The 23,134-nt window shown below is 44.3% G+C and overlaps 1 protein-coding gene across 1 annotated transcript in view; it reads left to right on the forward strand.

The window, feature by feature from the left end:
* The first annotated feature begins 1,090 nt into the window (after positions 1 to 1,090).
* eng (endoglin) overlaps positions 1,091 to 23,134 on the forward strand; it is a 44,475-nt gene continuing 22,431 nt past the window's right edge. Inside the window, exons 1-3 of the mRNA XM_080847092.1 lie at positions 1,091 to 1,229; positions 2,431 to 2,636; positions 16,099 to 16,259. Coding sequence (XP_080703218.1) covers positions 2,576 to 2,636; positions 16,099 to 16,259 — 222 coding nt within the window. The 5' untranslated portion in view covers positions 1,091 to 1,229; positions 2,431 to 2,575. The remainder of the gene's footprint in view (positions 1,230 to 2,430; positions 2,637 to 16,098; positions 16,260 to 23,134) is intronic.

Below are 23,134 nucleotides of genomic sequence, written 5' to 3' on the forward strand. Positions count from 1 at the left end.
CCAGGCGTACCAGGTGTGCTGTGGCAGTGGCAAAGAGATGATTTTGAAGCTGTTATTTTAAGGTAAAATTGTAACTTTAAAGCAGCAATAAAACTAGCAGACTAATAACCTAAAAGGCATGCAAAAACCTTGCAAACACTGCCCACCAACAGCCCAGTTGACACTGATAGAAGCTGGCCAACACACTAACTGGTGTCTTTTGGCAGTATAGCTGGCAAGCTTTTCTTCCATTTTAGCACGGTATTCCAGCCCGGTACACAGAACTACATAGCGCACATCCTGGATGGCTAGTGAGGATGACCAATCCATAACTAGTTGCCTATAAAACCATACCTCAAAAAGTGTCAAATTGTTGTATAGTGTTACTTTTAAAAAAAGTGGTAAAAAGAACCTTGATCTAGGCTTTTATCCAGATACTCTCCAAATGCTAATATGTTCTTCCATGGTCACTATTCCACTTATCCACTTAGTTTTAGGATAATTCTCCAGTTAGTTGTTGCGTAATCGTGCAGAAAGACAACAAACCAACAAACGGCAAGGAAAACATAACTTGCCAGAGGTAAAACTGGGGTGAGAGATGCTGCGGTGTTCCTCAAGAGGGCAGTATTGGGCTCAAAGTCTGATGTTACAGGCATCAGATTCCAGTGCGTAACGGACGGTCTCTCATCATCTCAGGCGCCACCATCACCAGTCACTTTCATATAGTTAACTAATCCTGCATAATTTCTATTGACACGATCAAGCTATTAACAACAACAACTAACAATCGGTCATTGCAACAAAAAAGTTATGTATTTCATCGAAAACAGGAAAAAGGGGAATATTGTTCACAACCCTTCAATACAATTTGGTTCATATGTATCTATTCTATCAGATTAATCAATTAAAGTGTACATGATTTATTTTACACAATGCGCTCTATTTTAGGTCACAGCAAATGACAAAGAAGTTATCAACTTTTTGTTCGTTTTCCCCTCTTCCTGGTTTCTCCTCAAAAGTCAGTGCCGCCCTTCCAGAACGACGTGCTGTTCCTGTTGACCACAAATCTCTGTGCTAGGCTGCGTGACGTTAATGAACGCTGCAGACCGAGTAGGAGTGGTGCAAAAAAAGTCATCCGCGGCGCCGGGACCAACTCAGAAAGTTTGTCCAATTCACAGCAGTTCATCTGTGCGCGCACATGTGGATTACAGTAGCAAGCCAAAAGACACAATACTACGACCTGTGATTTTGTAAGTCCTTACTTATTATCCTTCCTAAATCATTTTTAAAGTGGGATTTCTATATCTGACGGGTGTCTATAGATCTCCATAGTGTTTCAAGTAGCCTTTGTTGCAGTTTTTTAAAACATTGGGGATAAATCATACAGGACTTGTCTTCCATATCACTTTTCCCACAAAACTTTAACATCCAGGTCCATATATTTGTAATAGTGAGGTATGTTGTCATCAACGATCAGGAAGACTTAACAGTAATATCTCTACCAGTTAAATTACAGTAAAGTTAGGATGTGAATGTATTCTACAAGTATAATCATTAGGTTTATCGCCTAATGCCTGAACGCCGAACCTTGCTGTTGTTTGTCATGACGAGTGTTTACCTTTAATAGTAAAAGTATAGTCAATAGGGCTCATATTTGACCACACAGTTAAACATGCTGATGATCAAATTAGAAAAAGTCAGTTTATTGTATTTTGGCTGATATTTACTGGTCTACAAGGGAAGTATGTAGCTTGTTTTGCTTAGGTTGCGAATAAACAGTTATAGTTTTGCCCCTCGACGCAGATGGTTCATGTATCAACACTGCCGCTCTTATCTGATGTCCGTATTGTAGTTTTATTTAAAAAGAACGACGCCGCAGTGTTTCCGGAGAGAGTCGGCCAGGAGTTACTGGTCACCAAATAAACTCAGTTCTGCCGAACCCAGTGCGCTCTTAAATAAGCTATTTCGGAAAATTAAAAAATTGGGCACAACACATTTAGAAACGTCAAAGTGATGGCGAAATTACAAAGCACAAGAAAATGATGCAGAATATGAATGTCTTCTTATTTACCCCTTTCCTTGTGGTAGGCCTTTAAAGTGATTGCAGCTGCTGGAATTGAAACCAAGTAATACGTTACATTGAGTTACAGAAAGATGTATGTCTGTTATTGTCAAGATATCCCTCCATGAGTAGGCCTATTATCTCCTCCAGTGATAGCCGAGGCCAAGACTATGTTTGTTTGCCTATCTTCGCTACATGTTAATGTACTTGAACTAGTCTTATACACAGTAGAGATACCAAGACCAGTCGGATTGAGGCTGATAAAAAAGCACTCTGGTAGAGAGATCACTGGTAATGTTCTTCATACTGAATGTAATGACTGAGTCTCATCAGTAGCGTGTGCCTATCGGCTGATCCTCATGTTCCCGCCTCCTTCTGGGTTTCCTCAGGAAGTGGATTTGTGTGAAGACCCCCTCCTAGAAACAGAGACACTCTCCAGCATCCCTGTCACACCGTCACCTCTGCAACTAGACAGCATTCAGCTGAGCTAAACAGCCGCCTCCTGAAGAACCTCACTGTGCAACTGGAGCCAAGATGGACACCCTGTGTGCGCTTCTGCCTCTACTGCTCCTGTGTGCTGCCATGGCAAATGCAGGTAAGACACAGCTGACTGATTCCATGAAGCAAGACTGCGCGCTCTCGTCGGTTGTGGGCTGCCCGTGTCAGGCCTACCAAGGGAGATGTCATTTTGATGACTTAACCTGCATTTGCTAATGAGCTACATTACCATTGAGGGAGATCTTTCAACTCTCTCTCTCTCATAGACACGCACACCACTTTTTGAGTTAATGCCAAGGCACCATGAAATTCCTGCCATTTTGTGATTTAATTTAAATCCAAAATCCATGTTAACTAAAAGCCTGACCATGAAAGAACAGAAACCTTAGTATATGTGTAAATCTTACTAACTTTCGTGGTCTGAAAACTACAGCAACTTTATTTCTAATCCAAGTGATATTTATTCTCTCACAAATGTTACAAGAGGTTTTCAGTGCTGCTTAAGGTCTTAACAAATCAAATTGTTTTTTTTTTAATTGTGTAAATACTGCATAGATATACTATCTGCTCTTTACACCACTTTGCATTAATCATTGAGAAAAGAAACTTGTATACCCATGATAAAGACAATTAGTAAGGCAACAATTAACATTAGGGCACACTTGTACATAGTTGTTCTTATCTTCTATTCTCTGATCTGTATTTCAGAACAGTATGTTCTCACATAAGGACATGTTTAACATGAAATACTTATTGCTGCTCTCATCACAAATGGGCATGCTTATTCTAAATCAGTGTGGTGATTTTTGAACAGTTGTTCTGCAGTATCAGCATAAGGAAATTGAAAGCTTTTTTTTATGTTTTAATTCCTGATTACATGTGCACCATCAAGACGATAAGACAGATGGCTGAATTATGCACTGTGGGGAAACACATCATATGGAATTTGAGCTTAATAGTTCAGATACATTATAACTTTATCCCATTGTAAGGCTGGTGTCACCATCATTGTAAGGTAAAATGCCACCATCATTTTCTTCATTTTTATTTTCTATGACCTCACTGACCATCTTTAAAATTCCTTCTTATTCACACGAATATTCCCCCACAAAAGCTCATATTAGCATTTAACCCCCTCATGTCAGGATTATTGCCAGCAGGACCTTGGAGCAGAGCATGTGTGAGGTAGCCTCCATAATGTCATGTGAAGCAGTAATATGTGTTTTATATGGGATCATTGTCCTTAGCTGCTGCATACTCTTTCTCTATGAGATGGGTAGGATTGTTCTCAAAAGGACTGCCAGATGGCCTTTCTCTCGCCATCTGGGAGAGGAATAGAGTCCTGGATTCCTATCAGATTGATCAAATATATTATCTACATGATTGACTTGATTAAAACATGCATAGCTTGTCTATCAGTTTTCATCTAAATGTACAATTCACTGATGTGTTTAGCAGTTCAAATTCTATATTTATTTCTCTGGGGAGCATGGCCGTGGTCAACCCCAGAAAAGTCCGCCCACCCCATTTTTCAGAAACCCCTGTGGGAAACTATGTAAACCCAGCAATATTGGCAATATGGCCAAAGTAAGCGTGCTATGTTGACACTGTATTAAGAAGTTGTTTATGTTGTTGGGTCTAATGCCAAGTAATGTTATTGTATTTGGGAGTGAAACTCGAACAGATCTCCATCAGTCTTACTCTCATACTGCAACACTTTGTTTGGCTCTAATAAGATCAGAGTCTAGACAAAGAGTCTCTCACTGCAATATAGAGGTGAACTGAATATTGAGCTGTTTGGCTTATCTGGTCATCCAAATCGCATTTTATCTTTGAGGTATTGGCTTCAAGTGTCAATGTTTTCAGTGATTTAAGAATCACTGTTAGCTTTTAAGCACGGACACTGGTGCATAGAGTTACATGTTTATTTGTCAAGTAATGTATAAGGGATGTATTTATTTGTTAAGTAATGTTTTAGTTATGCATTTATTTAAGTCATGTATTAGTTATGTATTTCTTGTTGAGTCATGTATTAGTTATGTATTAATTCGTATGGCATTTGTGTAATCACTAATTTCCCTTAGTTGTTGCTTGACTCTGCCCATGGTTCCTGTGTGCCATGATTGTGCATACAGTGATCATATTATTAGATATTATTGTCTCACGCTGAGTAGCTGACTTGGGAGGGGGCCTGGCTTACTCCAGTCCGTCACCTAGATGGTCTTTGTGGGTAAATCCCCTGCTTTGGGATGGGAGGTAGTTATCTGGCAACCTGTGTTCTAGCAACCTGGATTTTGACAGGTGTCCTGATGCTTTGCTGCTGCCACAGTGGAGGAGCTGCCAAGCACAGCACCTCTATGTACAGAGCAGAGACAGGAGGTGTGTGCGCGTGTGTCCATGTGCTGACCAGAGACAGGAGGAGTGCGTGTGTGTGTGTGTGTGTGTGTGCTCACTACACACAGGAGTGGATATGTTAGTGAGTGTGTCCATGTGCTGACCAGAGACAAGAGGAGTGTGTGTATGTGGGTTTATGTGTGTGTGAGTATATGTGTGTTTCTTTTCTCTCTCTCTCTCTCTCTTTTTGTGTTTGTCCATGTGATGACCATAGAAAGGAGGAGTGTGTATATGTATGTGAGTGTGAGTGTGTTTGTATGTGTGTGTGTTTGTGTTTGTGTGCGTGTGCGTGTGTGTGTGTGTGTGTGTGTGTGTGTGTGTGTGTGTGTGTGTGTGTGTGTGTGTGTGTGTGTGTGTGTGTGTGTGTGTGTGTGTGTGTGTACCATAGGGAACTGACATCCTCAGGAAAGCCAGCTGGTGGAGGTGAGGGGCCTTGGTGAGGGGGCATTATGTAAGGGCCCCAGTGCACAGCAGTAGCACTCGCTATGGGGTAGTCTGGGAGGGGGGGTATCTATGCCGGGAGGGGTGCAAGGAGGATAATCAGAAGTGAATGGGAAACAAGGAGACGGAGAGAGAGCGTTAAACAGAGATGACAGACATCTTTGGTCAAGCGTCTGAAAAAAGCAAAGAAAAAACTGACTGAGACTGAAAAAAGAGACTTTGTGTGTGTGTGTGTGTGTGTGTGTGTGTGTGTGTGTGTGTGGAGTCTAAATAAGCTACTTCCTCGCTCTCGAGGGCAGGCGGAGCAGGCAGACAGGGTGGCAGGGAGACCCGGTGACGCGACCACTTGTCGCTCCTGGAGACCGATTTCTATCTGCTCCGCAATTAACAATCTCTCTCTCTCTCTCTCTCTCTCTCTCTCTCTCTGTATGTGTGTGTCTGCCATTCTGACTGGCTTTTTTTTTGTAGCTCGGCAGACTGTTTTTCTCACATTTCCTTCTTCCAGCCTGAACTGAAGACAGAATGTGTGTGTGTGTGTGTGTGTGTGTGTATGTGTGTGTGTGTGTTGTGTGTGTGTGTGTGTGTGTGTGTGTGTGTGTGTGTGTGTGTGTGTGTGTGTGTGTGTGTGTGTGTGTGTGTGAGAGAGAGAGAGAGAGAGAGAATCAAACATGGTAAACATCCGAAAAAGCCCACGTTTGGAGTAGAGCGCTTTGTGAGCGTGTAGTTTTGACATCTTGCTATAAGATAAGCACTGGCAACTTTGGGGCAAAGCGGAGCGGAGCACTTTGTGAACGGAGTTTTGACATCCCGCTGTAAGATAAGCACCGGCAAACTGCCCCGACTGGCCATGTGGTTGTCACTCTCGCCACTGCACTACAATACAAAACATTTCTCCAACCCCACTGTACAGACGAAAAACACAGATATCCTCAGACGGCCCTACTGAAGCACAGCTGAATCAGCGGCTGTGACACAGCTACAGTGCATGTGTATGGGTAGCGATAAAGGAGCCTCATTTGAAATGGAAAAGTTGTTTTAGCTGAAATGATTTCGAAATAATTGGAACGGCGAGGTTGGTGCAATTTCGGTGTGATGACTCTGCGCTCTGATAAGGCAGTGTAGTCATTTATTAACATTCATGTTAGGAGAGCGTTGCAGGACTGCCTGCAGATCTTCCTTCCCCTAAAGATGCAGTTACTGGTTCTTTTGCCACAGACCGGATGTGTACGGACTGAGTTGTACATTTCTGTTATGAATGGAGCTCCATGGATCTGTGCTCCAAAAAACCTGGTTGCCGCACACACAAACACATGGGATTTGGCATGAAAAGAAATGTTTTATCTACAACTCTAGTGTAATGGTATTGTTCGTGAGCCTCATTGGGTCCTGTGTAAGACACTGAATACTTGTGGACTGAGCAGTGTATTTCTCTTACGGCTGGATCTAGAAGGCTGCCTGGGTTGAGCCTCCTCCCCCCCTGGCAGTGGCCTGTCCCTGGGGCTGTCAGTGGAGGTCTGTCGGGGCGGCCGGTGGTGGCGTGGGCCTGGACGGCTCATTAGCAGTGCGTAGAGATAAACCGCCAGTCCCGCATCACCCGCTTGTGTTGGTGCCAGCGACGGGCCATCTGTGCTGATAAGGCCCGACGCTGAGCTGCCCTTATCACGGCCTGTCTGAGGAACAAACTCCTGCTCCACTCTCCGGTTCCTGTTTTACAGGGGCTCCGCACCGTAGTCCCGCGAGGGAGGGATGTCTTCAAACACAAACTGCTCAGACCACTGACCTTGGGTATGCGATCAGTCAGTGGAAAAGTCCTCTTGATAGAAAGAGGAAAAGAGTGTGTTAGTTACACACACACACACATACACACACCGATTCTGTGTGTGGGATTCTGCGAACTCAAGCCAAGTGAGGTCAGTTTTAACTTTTACAATCCAAACAGGAAATTTGCCGGGGCAGGGATGCAAGTGCACTGGTACATACTTATATAAAACAATAAAGACAATCTACAATATGAGCCCTAGACATGCAGGACTCTATATCTGGATCCCTTCTACCCACCCTTAACTTCTACCTTTCTCCCAACCTCCCTCTCTCACACACACAAGAGTCACTTGTGCATAAATACATTTTCTTGATTATTTGCTAGTGAGAAGAATATTAGGTTACACTTCGGTACGTAAGGTAACAACGTATCCGCTGCATATTCAGTGGTGGATGTTAAAAACATTAATGGCATTAGGATGAAAGGATTTCCTCTGCCTGCCAGTTTCCTTGCAGTGCCTCTTAGTCTCTCTCTCTCTCTCTCTCTTTCTCTCTCTCTTTCTTTCTCTCACTCTCTCTCAGTGCTGGCTTAGTATATTAATTAATAGCAAAGAGAAAACAGCAGTTATCTCTCAGGCCAAAGTGTGTAGACCAGTGTGTAGAGCAGAGCGAGTGACACCTGTTCAGGTATTCAGCCCTCATTGTGCTAATCAGCTTAGTTATGCATGAAGGAAGGCCATTAGTGTTGGCGGATGAAGCAATTAAACAAAAAAAAAAACATAAAATTAGACTACACTGTGACACAGTGTTGCTTAAAGGTCCTCTACCTGCTCTACTTGCGTTAGGCTAGTATTTGTTTAGTTTGTGTACTGCAGATGGTCAAATATGGCGAGAATCATAACATAGTGCAAACAACTTAACACATGCAAGCATAATTCTTAATTCATCATTTAAAACATATTTTTTTCTTTTATTTATCTAAAACCTGTTCTTATTTATTAATTGAAAACATGATTATTTTCAGTCTCAGGTGAGATGCATGTGATTGAGAGATCAGTGGCTAACCCATCAGGAAAGGAACAGCTCATTTGCACAGATAATGTCTGTGTATTTGTAAACCCTAATCTGAAAACAACAGCTGCTGAAATATTGAAATAGTGAGTCATCCCACTAGTGTAACCCGAAAAGAAAATGTCATCTATCCTCTTCTTCTTCTTTCGGATGGATCCGTCACTGTGAGAGATAGTCCAGAACTGATTTATATGATGTTGCCTGAGACACCTTGTCATTCACTGTCAGCCTGAGGGGAAATACGATGAGTACATTATTAAAAACATCTTGAGTTTCTCTTTTCTTTATGGAATGAAAATATGAAATATCTTTTGAAAAAATTAAATATCTTTTTGTAAAGTTGTAAAATTTAAATCCAATCCAATTCCCTTTAAATATCTTTTCATTATTAATCGTTAGTTTCATAATGTCTGTCCTGACTGTTATTCACAGAAGGACTAAACTTTGAACTTTGAGTCAGAATCATTGTAAAAAGACATCATACAGTGTACTTTATGTGGTCGATGTGCAGTATTCAGATCTATTAGCATTATAACTGTGGGTGTGAGTGAAGAATTCTGTTTCCTCACCATCACCAGTAATGACAGACAGCTGTTATTCAGTTTGCTGGTATGAGTAGAAAATTCCTGCTTTTTCACTGTGTCCGATTTTGGATGAAATACTGTATGGGCTGAAAATAATCAGTTGCAGTAGGCCGTGTTCAGTAGCTCTCATTATCCTCACAAAGAAAGGAAAGAAAGAGAGATAGCGAAAAAAGACAGAATGAAAGAAAGAGAGTCTGAAAGAAAGTCACATGCTTTTGACAGCTGTGCCCTTGTACCCTGTCAGTGACTCCCAATCTGAGGAAATCTTGGCAAAAATCTGTCTTTTTGACATTAATTAAGGAGCTGGATATGCTAGTCCCATTTGAGGAAGCGCAGCTCTTGAAGAGAAAAAATAGATTAAAAAATCCCGTCACCCCAGTTCACACGGTGAAAGACTTCACAAACGTAATTTATACCTGCTCTAAAGACTACCGTAATCTCTGTTGATTCCATGCAGAGCATATGTTGTGTGAAGCTACATCAAACTTGAATGATTGGGCGCGTTCGCCGTGCAGTGCGTCTAGGCCGCTTCCATCTGGTTGGCGAGGCCAGGGAACAGCCTCCGCTAAATGAGTCTTCCTCCCAGAGCCACAGCACTAATTAATGCTGGCAAGATAGATAGACTCTTGGAGGTATGCACTCGAAAGGCCTTGTTGTTAAAGAGCCCATCCAGCCATTGTTTTTGTATATTTATTAGGCTAACAGAGCGAGCGGAGGGAAGGTGAACTTGGCGGACGAGGGAGAAAGGAGACGGGAGGGAGTAGAGACAGAGAGGCAGACAAATACTTTTTTTTCTTCTTCTTTTTGGCCCTCATTAAAAGTTTTTGTTTCAGAAAAATCTATTTTCAGAAGCTCCGGTAATAAGTCCCGATGCCTTTTCAGATGAGGTGCTAAGCGGAGTGGCGCTGCCGCAGGGGGCACCTGCAGCCCCGCGAGGGGCAGGCTAATTGAGAGACAGCTGCCTGGTCTAGCCGTGGATAAGTGATGAGAGGCGATGCCGCCATGCTCCAATTCCCCCTCCTCAGTGTTTGTCGCTCTGTTTGCCTCCGACACAAGTTTTCTTGACAAATGGCTCCCACAGGGCTGCTTTGCTTTTCCTTTTTTTTCTTTTTTTGTCAGAACCAATAGCGTGTGAGCCGTCGCTAGCAGGCGGTGTCGGTCGCCGTGGCAGCACATTCCACAGACAGAGAGAAGAATGCGAGCTGAAGGTCGGGCCGGGTCGGTTTGGGTTCGAGCTGAGCCAATGCTGGTGTTGTTGCTGGCACTGGCCAGGTAATGAATATGACAGTATGCTGATGAGGAGGACCGGTGATGAGTGTGTTGCTTCTGCTCTGCAGGGATGAGAGGTTGAGTGGGGAGCTGGTTAGGGGGGGTTGGAGGGAGGCAGGGGGGGATAGGGGACACTCTGGGCCTCTGTGAGCTGCTGATAAGAGCTTGTTTATCTTCCTCTGGATGGTTAGGCCTCGGTCTGCAGTGGCGGAAACTGCCGGACAATAGGTGTGTGTAGAGCTGAGGGCTGGCTAGTCTGACGACCACACACACAAACACACACACACACACACACACACACACACACACACACACACACACACACACACACACACACACACACACACAAACACACACCGACACACACATACACATACACACACACACACACACCAACATGACACACACACACACACACACACCGACACATACCGTCACATACGCACACACACACACACACACACACACACACACACACACACACACACCTCCTGTCCCCTTCAGCAGCCAGCAGTCCCTAACTTTAGCTTCTCCGCCCTTTGCTGGAACACAAACACACATATACACACCACAATATCTCTCTCCTTGTTTCTTTCTCTTTCTTTCTTTCTCTCGCTCACGTTCTTTCTCTCTCTCTCTTTCTCTCTCTATCTCACACACACACACACACACACACACACACACACACACACACACACACACACACACACACACACACACACACACACACACACACACACACACACACACACACACACAGACAATTCTGGCTCAGCAGTTTGGGATCCACCCTCCTCACCTGTGCTGCACATGTTGTATTTCCTGGTTCGGTTCTTACTAAGCACCCCAGAAAAACAAAGTACTTAGAAATATGTAGTACTGTTATTTACCTTTCACAACTTAGAGTTGTTGCGAGAGTGTATGTCTTTAGCAAGCACTCATATAACTTTTCTTCTGCATTACAGTAAGTGTTTTGGGAATGTGTACATGGTATTGATACAATAGTTACTGTAAAATAATTGGAAAGAACTGTAATCGAATGCAAAAACTTCTTTTCATCAAGTGGAATTTTAATTTGGTATGACTATGAATGTAAAGAGTCTTTGAAGAATTACGTTTTCAGTTAATATCTATAGTGTCTAAACCGCTGCTATTTCATCAAAGATGGAAAGCACCCCTGAACACACAAGTTATTCACTATCCTAAAGGTGACAAAACTTAAACTGAGACAATCCATCTACCGGCAGGAAAGACAATGGACTTCCTCTGGGCTATTTTGAGAGAGAAAGCGAGAGGGAGGTCTATAGTGTAAACGTATACGTTGACACAGAGAGAGTTTGTGGGGTGAGGTTGGTTCTTGTATTCAGTGTGAATTTTACCCCCAGGCTTAAATTGATACTGTAGTTACATGCAAATCTAGCGCCATGTGACAATGGAAGGTGAAGTTCACACATTGTGAATTCAATTAAACATTTGTTAAAAACAGTCACTCCTTATGACCAAGCTTGCAGTCTGCATTTTGGACTTTGAGTGAACCATTTGGCTCTCTTAGTGCTCCAAGGTTTTAAACAGAAGTCAATAGAGGAAGTCCCTGTTTCCAGGATGTGGCTTTTGCTGGCACTTCAAGATGCTTTGACACTTGCGAAGTATTGCGCTTAATGTCAGAGTTCTTGGAATCTTTTTTTAAAATAGAGGATCAGGTTTTACTGACCGATAACATCAACCGTGGTAAATTATGACTGTGACCTTTCACCTTTTGTTACCATGGCCTCAGTATGACGAGGGGCACATGGCTTTAAAAGTCATGTTCATGATTATTGCTCACTCTGGACAGGCTCTGTTACTGATCCCTGCCAGATTGGCTCCTGGGACAGAGACCATGTAAGATTTTCAGTGTGTGGACTCTGTGTGTGTGTGTGTGTGTTATTGTTTGTGTGTTATTGTTTGTGTGTGTGTGCTTGTGTGTGTGTGTGTGTGTGTGTGTGTGTTTGTGTGTGTGTGTGTGTGTCTGTGTGTGCTTGTGTGTGTGTGTGTGTCTGTGTTTGTGTGTGTTTGTCTGTGTGTGCTTGTCTGTGTGTGCTTGTCTGTGTGTGTGTCTGTGTGTGCTTGTGTGTGTGTGTGTGTTTGAGCTCTTCTCCATACTCATCTCAAAGCAGCAGCCTTAATGCAATACCCACGCATAACCTTGCGAAATCTTTAAGAGATACATTTTTTCCCCCTCATTTCCTGCTAAAACCCCCCTTATGACTCGTATGTGAATATAAGTCTACTGTTACTGGTAGTGTGTGGATTCCTCAGCAAAGCTTAGTTTGTTTTGCTTTGTCTGTGGGGATGGCTCATGAGGCGGTATTAGTCAGCCTAGACCCTTCCTTCCCATTCATTATTCAACATGGCACGCTCACTTACAGTTCAAACCCTCGCCCATTATGTGTGGGTCTTTCCCGAGGTCCTTGTTACTCCCAAAGTGTGTGACCTCCCTGTCCTCTGGCAACAATGGGATGGCATGACCTTTAACTTGCTGCGTCGACGAGCTGCGCTGTCCAGCCTCGGTGCTTTTCAGCGTTGAGCAATCCGACCCTGACTCATTCACTCAGCAGCACCCGTCAGCGATGGCCGTCAGTGTCGCCTCATTCACTCGTTTACTTTGGCCCGGGCAGCAGAGACTTCAGAGTCAGTCAGATACACCAGAGAGGGAGAGAGAGCGAGACAGAGAGAGAGAGAGAGAGAGAAAGAGAGAGATAAAGAGTGAAAGAGAGTGTAAAAGGAAGAAAGAAAAAAAAGAAGAAAAAGACCAAAGACGGAGGAAGTGAGAAATTAGGTCTCTGCTGAAAAATTCTGTTATATGTTGTTGGTGTTAGTCAGCATATCGTGACTGGCACAGAAGAACATAAATTACCCTATCATGATTTCCCAGGCCCCCTCTCTCCCCCCTACATACACACGCACACCCACACCCACACCCAATACCACCACCCCCCACCCCCAATCCCTACCAGAACACTCAAACCCTACAGGACTGGCCCCCTGGCCCTAAGGATTTGTTTGCATGGCAAGGAGAATTGATAGCCTTGATAAAAACTAGATAAAGAGCTGGGGAATCTGGGCCCTGCTCATAGCTCATTTAACGCAGAAGTGCTTAGTGAGGACTTTGGCATTTCCTGGCCAGGCCATGGCGGTCTGTGTGGTGATGGGCTCCTATCCCACATCGCTGATAAATAGGCTGCAGGGAAGACTTCAGTGATTTCCTGTGTGACCGCAGCAAGCATCATTTATACAGATATGAAGGACAGCTGCGGCCTGGGAAGGGAGGGGAGTCAGTAGTTTATCTGGATGGACGTTGAGACTCGTGTCGAAAGTGTAGACAATAGTCAGTTGGGGGGGGGGGGAGGAGAATCACAGAGAAAGAAAGAGAGAGATAGAGAGCGTCTCTCTTTATATTAGATGCATGTTTTGTGAATGCCCCTTGTGTCGTGACTGGGCCTTTGCCAAGATACTCCGTCATCATCGACTCGTCGGCTAAACATGGCATTTCCTGTTGGACGGGACAAACGTTGTTGTTTCCTGTTTCTCCCCATTCCTTTCCTCCCCCTGTTTCTCCAAGACATGTCAGTGCAGGGGACCAAAATCACCACATCTCCCCACAAAGGACCAGACAGCAGGAACCACCACAGCGGAGAGGCTTTGGCCAAGCGCGCAATGGAATCATATGCCGTGCTGTCAAGCTGATTAATGTCAATGCTAGTCCAGATGGATGCTTTGGTGTTCATGGTGTTAAACCAGTGAGATGTACGGAAAGCACGTACCTTTTAGCCAAACAAATACACAGGACTACGTGTATGTGGTGCGTAATAATATTTCAGTGGATTCTTTTCCACATGAAATGGTTGGTACCAGTCAGCCCATATTATATTCAGCATTTAAGCGTAGCTTCTCCAGCATTTAAAGTTCAACTATAATGGCCAGCACAGTGCATGTAAGACGCTGAGATGTGGATGGCTGTATTAGGGTTCCCCCCGAACACATTAGTGCTAGAATCAGATCAGTAGGAGTCAGTGGAGAGGGAGAGGAACACAGTCTGAGGCCACCTTTGCTCTTCACTCCTTCCTGCCCTCCTCCTTTCCTCTCCTATCCTCTCTCCTCTCTTCTCTCCTCTCCTTTCTTCTCTCCTCTTCTTGCCCCTCTCATTGTCTCCTCTCCTCTCTTTTCTTCCCTCCTCTCCTCCCTCCTCATCTCATCTCATTACATCTCCTCTCCCTTCCTCTCCTCTCTTCTCCTTTTTCCTCTCATCTCTCATCTGCTCTCCTCTTTTCTCATCTCCCTTGTCCTCTCCTTATTCTCTTCAATCCTATCTTTTCTCCTTTTCTCCTCTCCCCTCTCCTCACACACATGCCTGGATTTGCACAGACCCTGAGTCTGCAGTGTTAGCCAATAGGTGACGCCACAAGCCCCAGATAAAGAGCCAATCAGGGGCTCCATCTGTCGGCAGGCTAGGCTGTGATAGGGCGGGAGTGTAGACCTCCGCTAATGGCGTAGGAAACGCTACCTGACCTGCTCTTCCTCAGGAAGGACACAGTTTACTTCTGCAGAATATTTATTGGCCATTGACAGGAAGGGGGTGGCAAGGGACACAAAATAAGAAAGAAAAATAAATGGTTTCAGCAGAATTTAGACAGGACTTTTGGCACAGCCTGACCCCCCCCGTCTGCCTGTCTCTCTCTCTCAGACACATACACACACCCCACTGTCTCTCCATTTCCTGGTACAGTTATGTTCTTTCATGCAAACACACACACACACACACACACACACACACACACACACACACACACACACACACACAGACACACACACACACACACACACACACACACACACACACACACACACACACACACACACACAAACACACACACACACAAACAAACACACACACACACACACACACACACACACACACACACACACACACACACACACACACACACACACACACACACAAACACACACATTATGTGTGATTATTTTTAGGGATCAGAAGACTTTGCTAGAAACCCCCTGCTGTGCTGGGAGTCTCCTCTCCTGTGTGACTTTACAGTAATGACCAGCATGTAAAACACCACAGGCCTCATTACACATGCAACTGATCCAGTATCCAAGCTCCTCTTCATACATACACTACACTGGCAACTGAACCAGTGTCTCAGGTCCTCTTCATACATACACTTCACACGCAACTGAGCCAGTGTCTCCGTTCCTCTTCATACATACACTACACATGCAACTGAACCAGCTCCACTCCATATACATCTCTTTGCACCTGTAAGTAAATGACATGATGTCATTTTGCTATGTTTCAAGTCAAAAGAGGGTTTATATAACCCACGGCGCAAAGAGACATTAAAATATGATTTCCTAATGTCAACATAAAAAAGTGGTGTTTTGTGCAGTAGTCCTACTGGTGCAGAAAAAAAAGGTGACATTTTGCCTAATTTCTTTTTTGTTTTCCTCTTCTGCGCTTTGGTTGTTTGAGGAATATTAGAACATTTTTCCTGTTCTTACTTTTCCCTCGTATTTGTATTTATAGTGTGTATATACATGAATATACATCCATACGTGGATGTGGATACTGGTGTGTATGTTTTTACATTACCTGAACATGAGTGGCAACACTTTATTGCAAACTTCTACGTACTGCAGATAAAAAGAGAAGTGTTTTTCGTTTATACTATCAATGAGCAGTTGGCCCTTAAAAAACACAACTTTTATAAGAGCTTGAACAACCTTGAACCTTTTATTATGTTTTCCTGGTTTGGTGTTAGGTTTTGTATTAACTGTGTAGAGTTTTGCAAAACTAGATGGTAGTTTTAAAGATAGTGCCTTAGCAATTAGAATTATTTATATAACTAGAAGTTCCCATATTGCAACTGATTATTTATCATACAATTTTTTTTAATGGAAAGCTTCAGTGTTCATGTTGAGCTACTGCTGTTTATGGTTGCCATAGCACCTGGACTGACATGTGCCTGTCTCATCCCTCAGACCCCAGTGCGGCGTGCAGCCCTGTGGACATCCCCGGGGACAAGAGCGAGTGGATCACCGCAGAACAGATACCCATGGGGTGCACGAGCAACTTCGTGTACCGCAATGGTACAGAGGAGGCCGAGATTCATATCCTCAGACTGGAGTTCAAGCCCATGACGGTAAATCACAGCTGTCAATCAAATGTGTCGTCCATGCTATGCACTTCACATGTCTAATGTTAACACCGGCTCACCTGCACTATCTGTGCCTTGTATCTATGTATAGGACATGTTTCTGCCTGTGTGTAATGTGTGGCTTGACTTCTCTACTGCTGTGAACGTGCTGAGGAAAAGCAAGTGACTGTGAATGGTGTGAATGTGTTGGGGAGAAATCAATGTTTGATCAGTGCGTAATCATCCAGACTGGTTTTGAAAGTATTGATGAGTACAGGTTTCCTCAACATTGAAAGTTGTTGTGAAATTGTAAATGTTTGATTCCACTTGCTAAATAAGAGATCCACATGCAGGCCAAGGCTGATAGGAAGATTGTGTCATGTATATTACATTATGAAGGTCTTATTCAGAATTAAGAAGGCAGAACTAGAATCAGGAGTCGGAAGTCAGGATCAGGAGTCAGTCTAATATAAAATTAGAAGTTGCTGTTGTTGGGAATCTCTTGAGAATCTGTCCGGAATATCTGCATTGAGGATGTTGTGTTTTTTGATTTACATCATGGCATCTCTACCAAATGACAGAAAAAGGTAGAAAAGGCAGTGACTAGGCAGCTTTTTGCTCAGTTGAAGTTGTGAAGCAGAGAGAAAGAAGACATCGCTTTACAGCACTCCTCCCTGTGGCAGGAAATTGAACAAATGTCAGCATATCGCAAATTTGTATCTTTTTTTACAACATATTAATCAGCTGTTGTCCTCATACCCCCCACCTTGCCTGTTTTGCTCTAGTGCCTTATGGATTTGGCCTTTTTAACACCCACTACTTTCTGTTTGGATGCTTTTCCATTGCGAGTTTTGGCTTGCCTTGCTTGTGCTTGCCGTGGCTTTAATGAGGTCCATGTTTTAGCACAATCTTCCCCCGGCCTTGTGAAATGAGAAGAACAAATAAATATTGAAAATCACTCACACATGTTGACCCCTGAGTTGTGTGTTCACACACCAAGCCTCCCCAATGAGAAGCGCTACGCCTGTGGGCAAAGATTGAGACCAGATGACCGGCGTTTTCTCTCCTCACACAAATCTGTAAGTCAACAGTGAGGACATCGTACTGGGTCACCCCTTCCTGTAAGTGCAAACCCACACCACTGGAAAAAAGAGAAAGTATGGCCTGTCAGGAGATTCTGCATATGCGTATGTTCGGTGGAACTAACTACCTAAAGCAAGCTAGAGGTTTTGTTTTTTCCGTCTAGTTTTCACACATACAGTTCCCGGGCTAAATTTCACACTCGTGATGAGACGTAGAAATAGGGCTGGATGATGCTAGCAGCCTTGTAATTCATCTCTGCTTGATGGACATGCCCAGCAATGTGAGCTAAAGGATTCCCTTGGAGAGAAATAGAACATTTGAGAGAGAGAGAGAGAGAGAGAGAGAGAGAGAGAGAGAGCAAGAGAGAGAGAGAGAGAGAGTGAGAGAGAGAGAGAGCAAGAGAGAGAGAGAGAGAGAGTGAGAGAGAGAGAGAGAGAGAGAGAGAGATGCTGAACAAGACTGAATTATCAATAACTGACAAGCTGCAAGTGATAAAGCCACCTATATAGGGAAGAGAGGAGTTTTTTTTCTTTCTTTTTTTTCTGGATTATCTGGTGTGTGTGTATTGATGCTCCCATCATCACCTCAGCTATATTGATGAAAGAGAGAACCATCTCCTGGACCTGGTCAGTTAACTTCTCAAGTCAATGGAAAAGTACTGCCAAACTTTCTCAATGTTCTTCTCTCCGCTTACTAAAGAGGCCATGGGGGAGAGATGCCTGAGCTGAAATCTATTGTCTTGAGTGAAAGAAATGAAATAAGAAACAGTGCTTCTGCCTCTCTCTCTCTTTCAGTCTCCCCATATCCCTCTCCCCCTCTCTATCTCTCTCTATTTCTCTCTCTTTCTGTCTCTCTCTCACACTCACTCTCTCTCTGTCTCTGTCTTTCTCTCTCTCTCTCTCTCTCTCTCTCTTTCCCCATCTTAATTGAGGGTCAGGGGAAGAGAAAGAGACTGTTTTCTGTGCCAGAGTGAAACACGAAAAGATTCCCCAAAGAAAAAAATAGTTTAGCAGGAGCGCTGTAACCCTGTAGACGTTCTGGTGAGTGAGCATTTCCTGTTCCCCAGCAAGGGGTGGAGAATTGGGGAGAGAAGGGTCACATCATTTATCAACACCACCGCATCTCCATCCTGCATTGTGTCCATTTCTGGGCTCTTTAAAGACAAGCCAGATGAGAATGGCTGTCATTGTTTTAACCCGGCTCTGTGGAATGAAGGATGAGACACGTCTCCCCCGCATATAGGCTCGTTTTCGCCCCTGTTTCCTCCCGCTTGAACTTCGGTTAGGTCTGAATGAGACTAGCAGCACCGACCAAAACAACAACGATCGTGTGACCTCCCCCTTTTCCAGCGTTTCAGAGCCTTGTACATTTCCATCGTTGCGGTAAACAAAAGCGAGGGAAGTGGAATATACAGCAAGAAGGCAGGGACAAAGGTGTGCTCTGGACTGTAATGGGTGGAGGGAGTGTGTGTGTGAGTGAGTGAGTGAGTGAGTGGCCAGTCGTCTCTATGGCTGGAGAGCTGGGTGTGTGTGTGTGTGTGTGTGTGTGTATGTTTGGCGGTGAGGTTAGGGGTTGGTAGGTTGACTCTGGGCCAGGACGGGGTGAGTGGGAGGTGCTTCTTAGGGGCTTCATTGATGTCACCCTCTGGCATCCGTGTCTGGCCGTCCAGACTAGCAGGCTGGAGCCGGCGAGGGCCGAAGCCGAGCCAAAGAATAACGGGAAACTGTTATGCATCAGCAAACCTCGTGCAAAAAAAAAAAAAAGCCCACTCAAGGAAAGAAAAAAATCCAGAAAGGAAAACAATTGTATCTTGAAAGCACAGGAACAAAAATAGCCAGGCTGAGTGAGCATGGCCTGAAACATACATTGTCTAACCTAATGGAGAGGAGGTGCAAAGACACTGTTAAATAGGAGGGCAGTGCATAGGGCCATTGCTTTATAAACACCAGAGACAGTTCAATAGGAGCCAATGTACAGGTTCTCTTTGCCTTAAACACCAACTGTTAAATAGGAGGCCAGTGTACAGAGCTTGTGCTCAGTCAACCCCAGAGACGGTGAAGTTCGAGGGCATTGTACAGGGCCCTTATGCCATAAACACCAAAAACAGTTAGATGGGGGACTGTCGCAGGAAATACCAGAGAGAAGTTAAATAGTAGGGAGATGAACAGATGCCCATGCTTCAAAAACAACAGACAAGGTTGCCTGTGCTCAGTATAAGACCAGAGCTGGTCGGTCAGAAAGGGATTTGGTTGGACTTTGTCTGGATTCCTGCTGCCCTGCCTGGAGGGTTGCTGTGGTAGTGAACAGAGCATGAGTCACTCACAGGTACTCTCACAGCTGTGTGAACAGTTGCTGTCAGCCTCCACTCAGTCAATGGGGATGTTTGGCATTTGATATGTGGACTTCCAATAGTGTTGGTTATAAGGCCAACACCCACAGAAACATGACAGTTATTGTGAGGCTTTTACAGTTGATTTCATAGCTTCCACACAGTCAACGGGGACATTTAGTATTGGATATCTAGAGGGCTAAATGGTGCTGGTGGAACGGCCAGAACATATAAAAATATGACAGCATGACCGTTCCTGTGAGGCTTGTAAGGAAATAATCATTCATATCCTCAAATCTCGACGTGGAGTCTTTTTACTTTTTTTATTTAACTTTGGATGCCAATATCTAGGCCTTTCCAGAAATATAATTATTGTAGCCTGTGCACCTACAGACACACTCTTCCCTCTCCCAAGCAAGGAAAGAGTGCGGCATGGGTTTTTGAGCTGGACTTGGGTGAAGTGTGGAGCGTAAATGAATCTGAGCGTGCGTGCACACTTCACCTTTCCCCCCTGTCCAGTCGGATCTCCTCACGGGCGTAAAAGCCCAGGGCGAGGCGCCCCCATGCTGAGCATGCTGTGCTTCCCAACGCTCACGCTGGATCAGGGATGATTAGCCTCATATCCACCCTGCAGGTTTTATGGATTTTTAATCTTTTGTTTTGACTCATGGACCATTTCAATTTCATGCACGATCACTGTTAGAGAGGACTGGTGCAGCTTTAAGTTATTTTTTTTTTGATAACAGTTACAGGGTAATGTCTGGTCATTTCCTCAAGATGGCCACCATAACCTCTTGGTCTCTGCATGATGGAAACAAAAAGGGAGAATGTGTGAAAGTAAAGGGTAATTGTACCAGCCTATTCCTCTCGCCTGCAGTATTGAGCCGGAACGCTGAGCTTTCACGTATCTATTTGCAGGCTACTCCTCCTGTCTTTAAAGGGGGGGCGGTGGGGGGCTGGAGTGGAATGTTTTTCACGTCAGTAAGGGAGTTTAAGAGCAGGATATAACAGGGATGTCTTTTATTCTGGGCTTTGTTCTTCTGGACAAGCCTGACAACTTCCCTCCTTCGAGACTAATTATGGGAACGCTTGCCTCCCGTGCTCAGATAAAGGCACATTTTTGCAGATGGAATCATAGAAATGAAATCATGGAAGGACTCCTGGGAGCACTTGACTTGACATCAAACAGTTCACCTGTCAAATAACAGTGTTCACTCTCCACTGAGGCTGTGTCGGACTTATCACAAGAGATTTACAATATTGCAGGAATGTATCCGCTTTTTGTGGTTGCACTAGTTTAAAGTTCTTTTAGCAAAACATGTAATTTGTTTGTTACCGAATAATTACATTTGAACATGTGCATATTAAGTGCTTTGATCAGTTTAATTTGCATTGAACTGATACCAATTGATGCTACAACCCCTGCAAACCTCTGGTATTGCTAAAGAAGAGGCATATTAAAGTAAACTCGTGCCTGTTATTGGTGACCTCCCTCCTCAGATTCGTAACTCTCTCAACTTTGTCTCAAAGAGAATTGAAAGAGAATCATATGCAGTTGTTGTCTGTGTGTGTTTGCGGTCTAAAAGTGAATCAGATGCAGATGTGGTCTGTGTCTGTGTCTGTGTTTGCATTGAACATTGAAAGAGAATGATATATAAATGAGTTGTGCTGTGTGTGTATTTGCGGTCTAAAAGAGTATCAGATGTACAGGTGGTCTGTGTGTGTTTGCAGTCTGAAAGAGAATCATATATAATTGTTGTCTGTGTGTGTTTGCGGTCTAAAAGAGAATCAGATGCAGATGTGGTCTGTGTTTGCGGTCTGAAAGAGAATCATATCTTATTGTTGTCTGTGTGTTTTTGCGGTCTAAAAGAGAACCAGATGCAGATGTGGTCTGTGTCTGTGTTTGCGGTCTGAAAGAGAATTATATGTAGATGTGGTCTGTGTTTGCGGTCTAAAAGAGAATCAGATGAAGATGTGGTCTGTGTGTGTGTTTGCTGTCTAAAAGAGAATAAAATGTAGATGTACTCGGTACTCTGGAAGGCGACGCTCGTGGTTAAGAACATGATGGAGTTCCAGAACTCTTGCTGCGCTCCTCTGTAACCACGGTTACCATGTGCATGTGCTCCTTCTCAGTCTTCCCACTTTTCCTGCTGAGAGCAGCTAAAGCTGGACTGCATCTGACCCAGTTCTGACCCCGTCCCTGACCCAGTTCTAGTCCCGACCCGACCCAGTTCTGGCTCAGATATGTCCCAGTTCAAAGCTGCCTGGGCCTTTTCCTTGCTCCCAGTCGAAGCCCACCCTCCTCAGACAGCAGCTCTCTCTGGGTCAGAACCTCTCCCTGTCTTGATCAGTGAAGCACTGGATCTATGAGGGGTCAGATTTAGTTCACATCTAGACCACAGGCTCTATACTGGACTCACTGGTCAAGACAGGGAGAGGTTCTGACCCAGAGAGAGCTGCTGCCGGAGGAGGGTGGGCTTCAACTGGGAGCAAGGAAAAGGCCCAGGCAGCTTTGAACTTTGAACCCTGTCTGGACCGGAGCCAGACCCATTCCAAAGTCAGCTGCTCCCACCTTCTGCTCTGGTTCTGTGATCTGGGCCCAATCCGACCCTGATGCAGCTCCGTTATGACGATGATCTCTTTTTGATCTGGATCTTATATGGCCCCGGCAGCTGTGTACTAGGCCCTGATCTAGCCCTGCTGTTTGTCTCCATTTAACCATCTGAAAAAATGCTACCCAAGGCTTTCAAAGGGCCGTACAGTCTGACACAGGCTGAAAGCCACTCAGCTTTTAGACATGCAATAGAGGCTGCATGGGACCTTGATGCAGTGATGCCCTTTAGCTTCATAGGTCACGACATTTGAAAGACAGTTTTGGTGCTTTTTTAATTAGGTTTGCATGTGTGTGTGTGTGTGTGTGTGTGTGTGTGTGTGTGTGTGTGTGTGTGTTTGTGTGTGTGTCATGAAATTAGGATTGACACCCTAAATTGACATTCTACACCTCCTCTCTTTCTGGCCTGATTGTCACATCAGGAAACCGTTTGTGATGATTAAATTCGATAATGGCATGCACACATTTGTAGTGATCTCTGACTGAAGACAGTAAATAAAAACTAGCCTGTGCCTAAGGGAATGTTTTCCCTGATCTCACTCTGAGACAGTATCATGGCCATTGCCAGCAGGGGGCAGTAACAGTTCAGTGCCTGCCAGAAGTGTTTTTGTCTTCTGGCTGTGTCATGGTTTCCATGGAGAGAAAAACAACGTGTAGCATTTATTCAAAGTTACTCAATCTTCCATTTATGTAAAACAGAACTTTTCTTTAGATAGTTTCACAGAGCCAGTCTTGTGTGTGGGTGTTACTTGCCATTAGAGAAAGCTCAAACCATATGGTGTGTGGTGTATTTCACTAGCTGTTGTGAGATACAATATAGACCAACACTCACACACACGACCACACACTCCCTCATGA

The sequence above is a fragment of the Sprattus sprattus genome (assembly GCF_963457725.1).
Source record: "Sprattus sprattus genome assembly, chromosome: 11".
NCBI classification, from domain to species: Eukaryota; Metazoa; Chordata; class Actinopteri; order Clupeiformes; family Clupeidae; genus Sprattus; species Sprattus sprattus.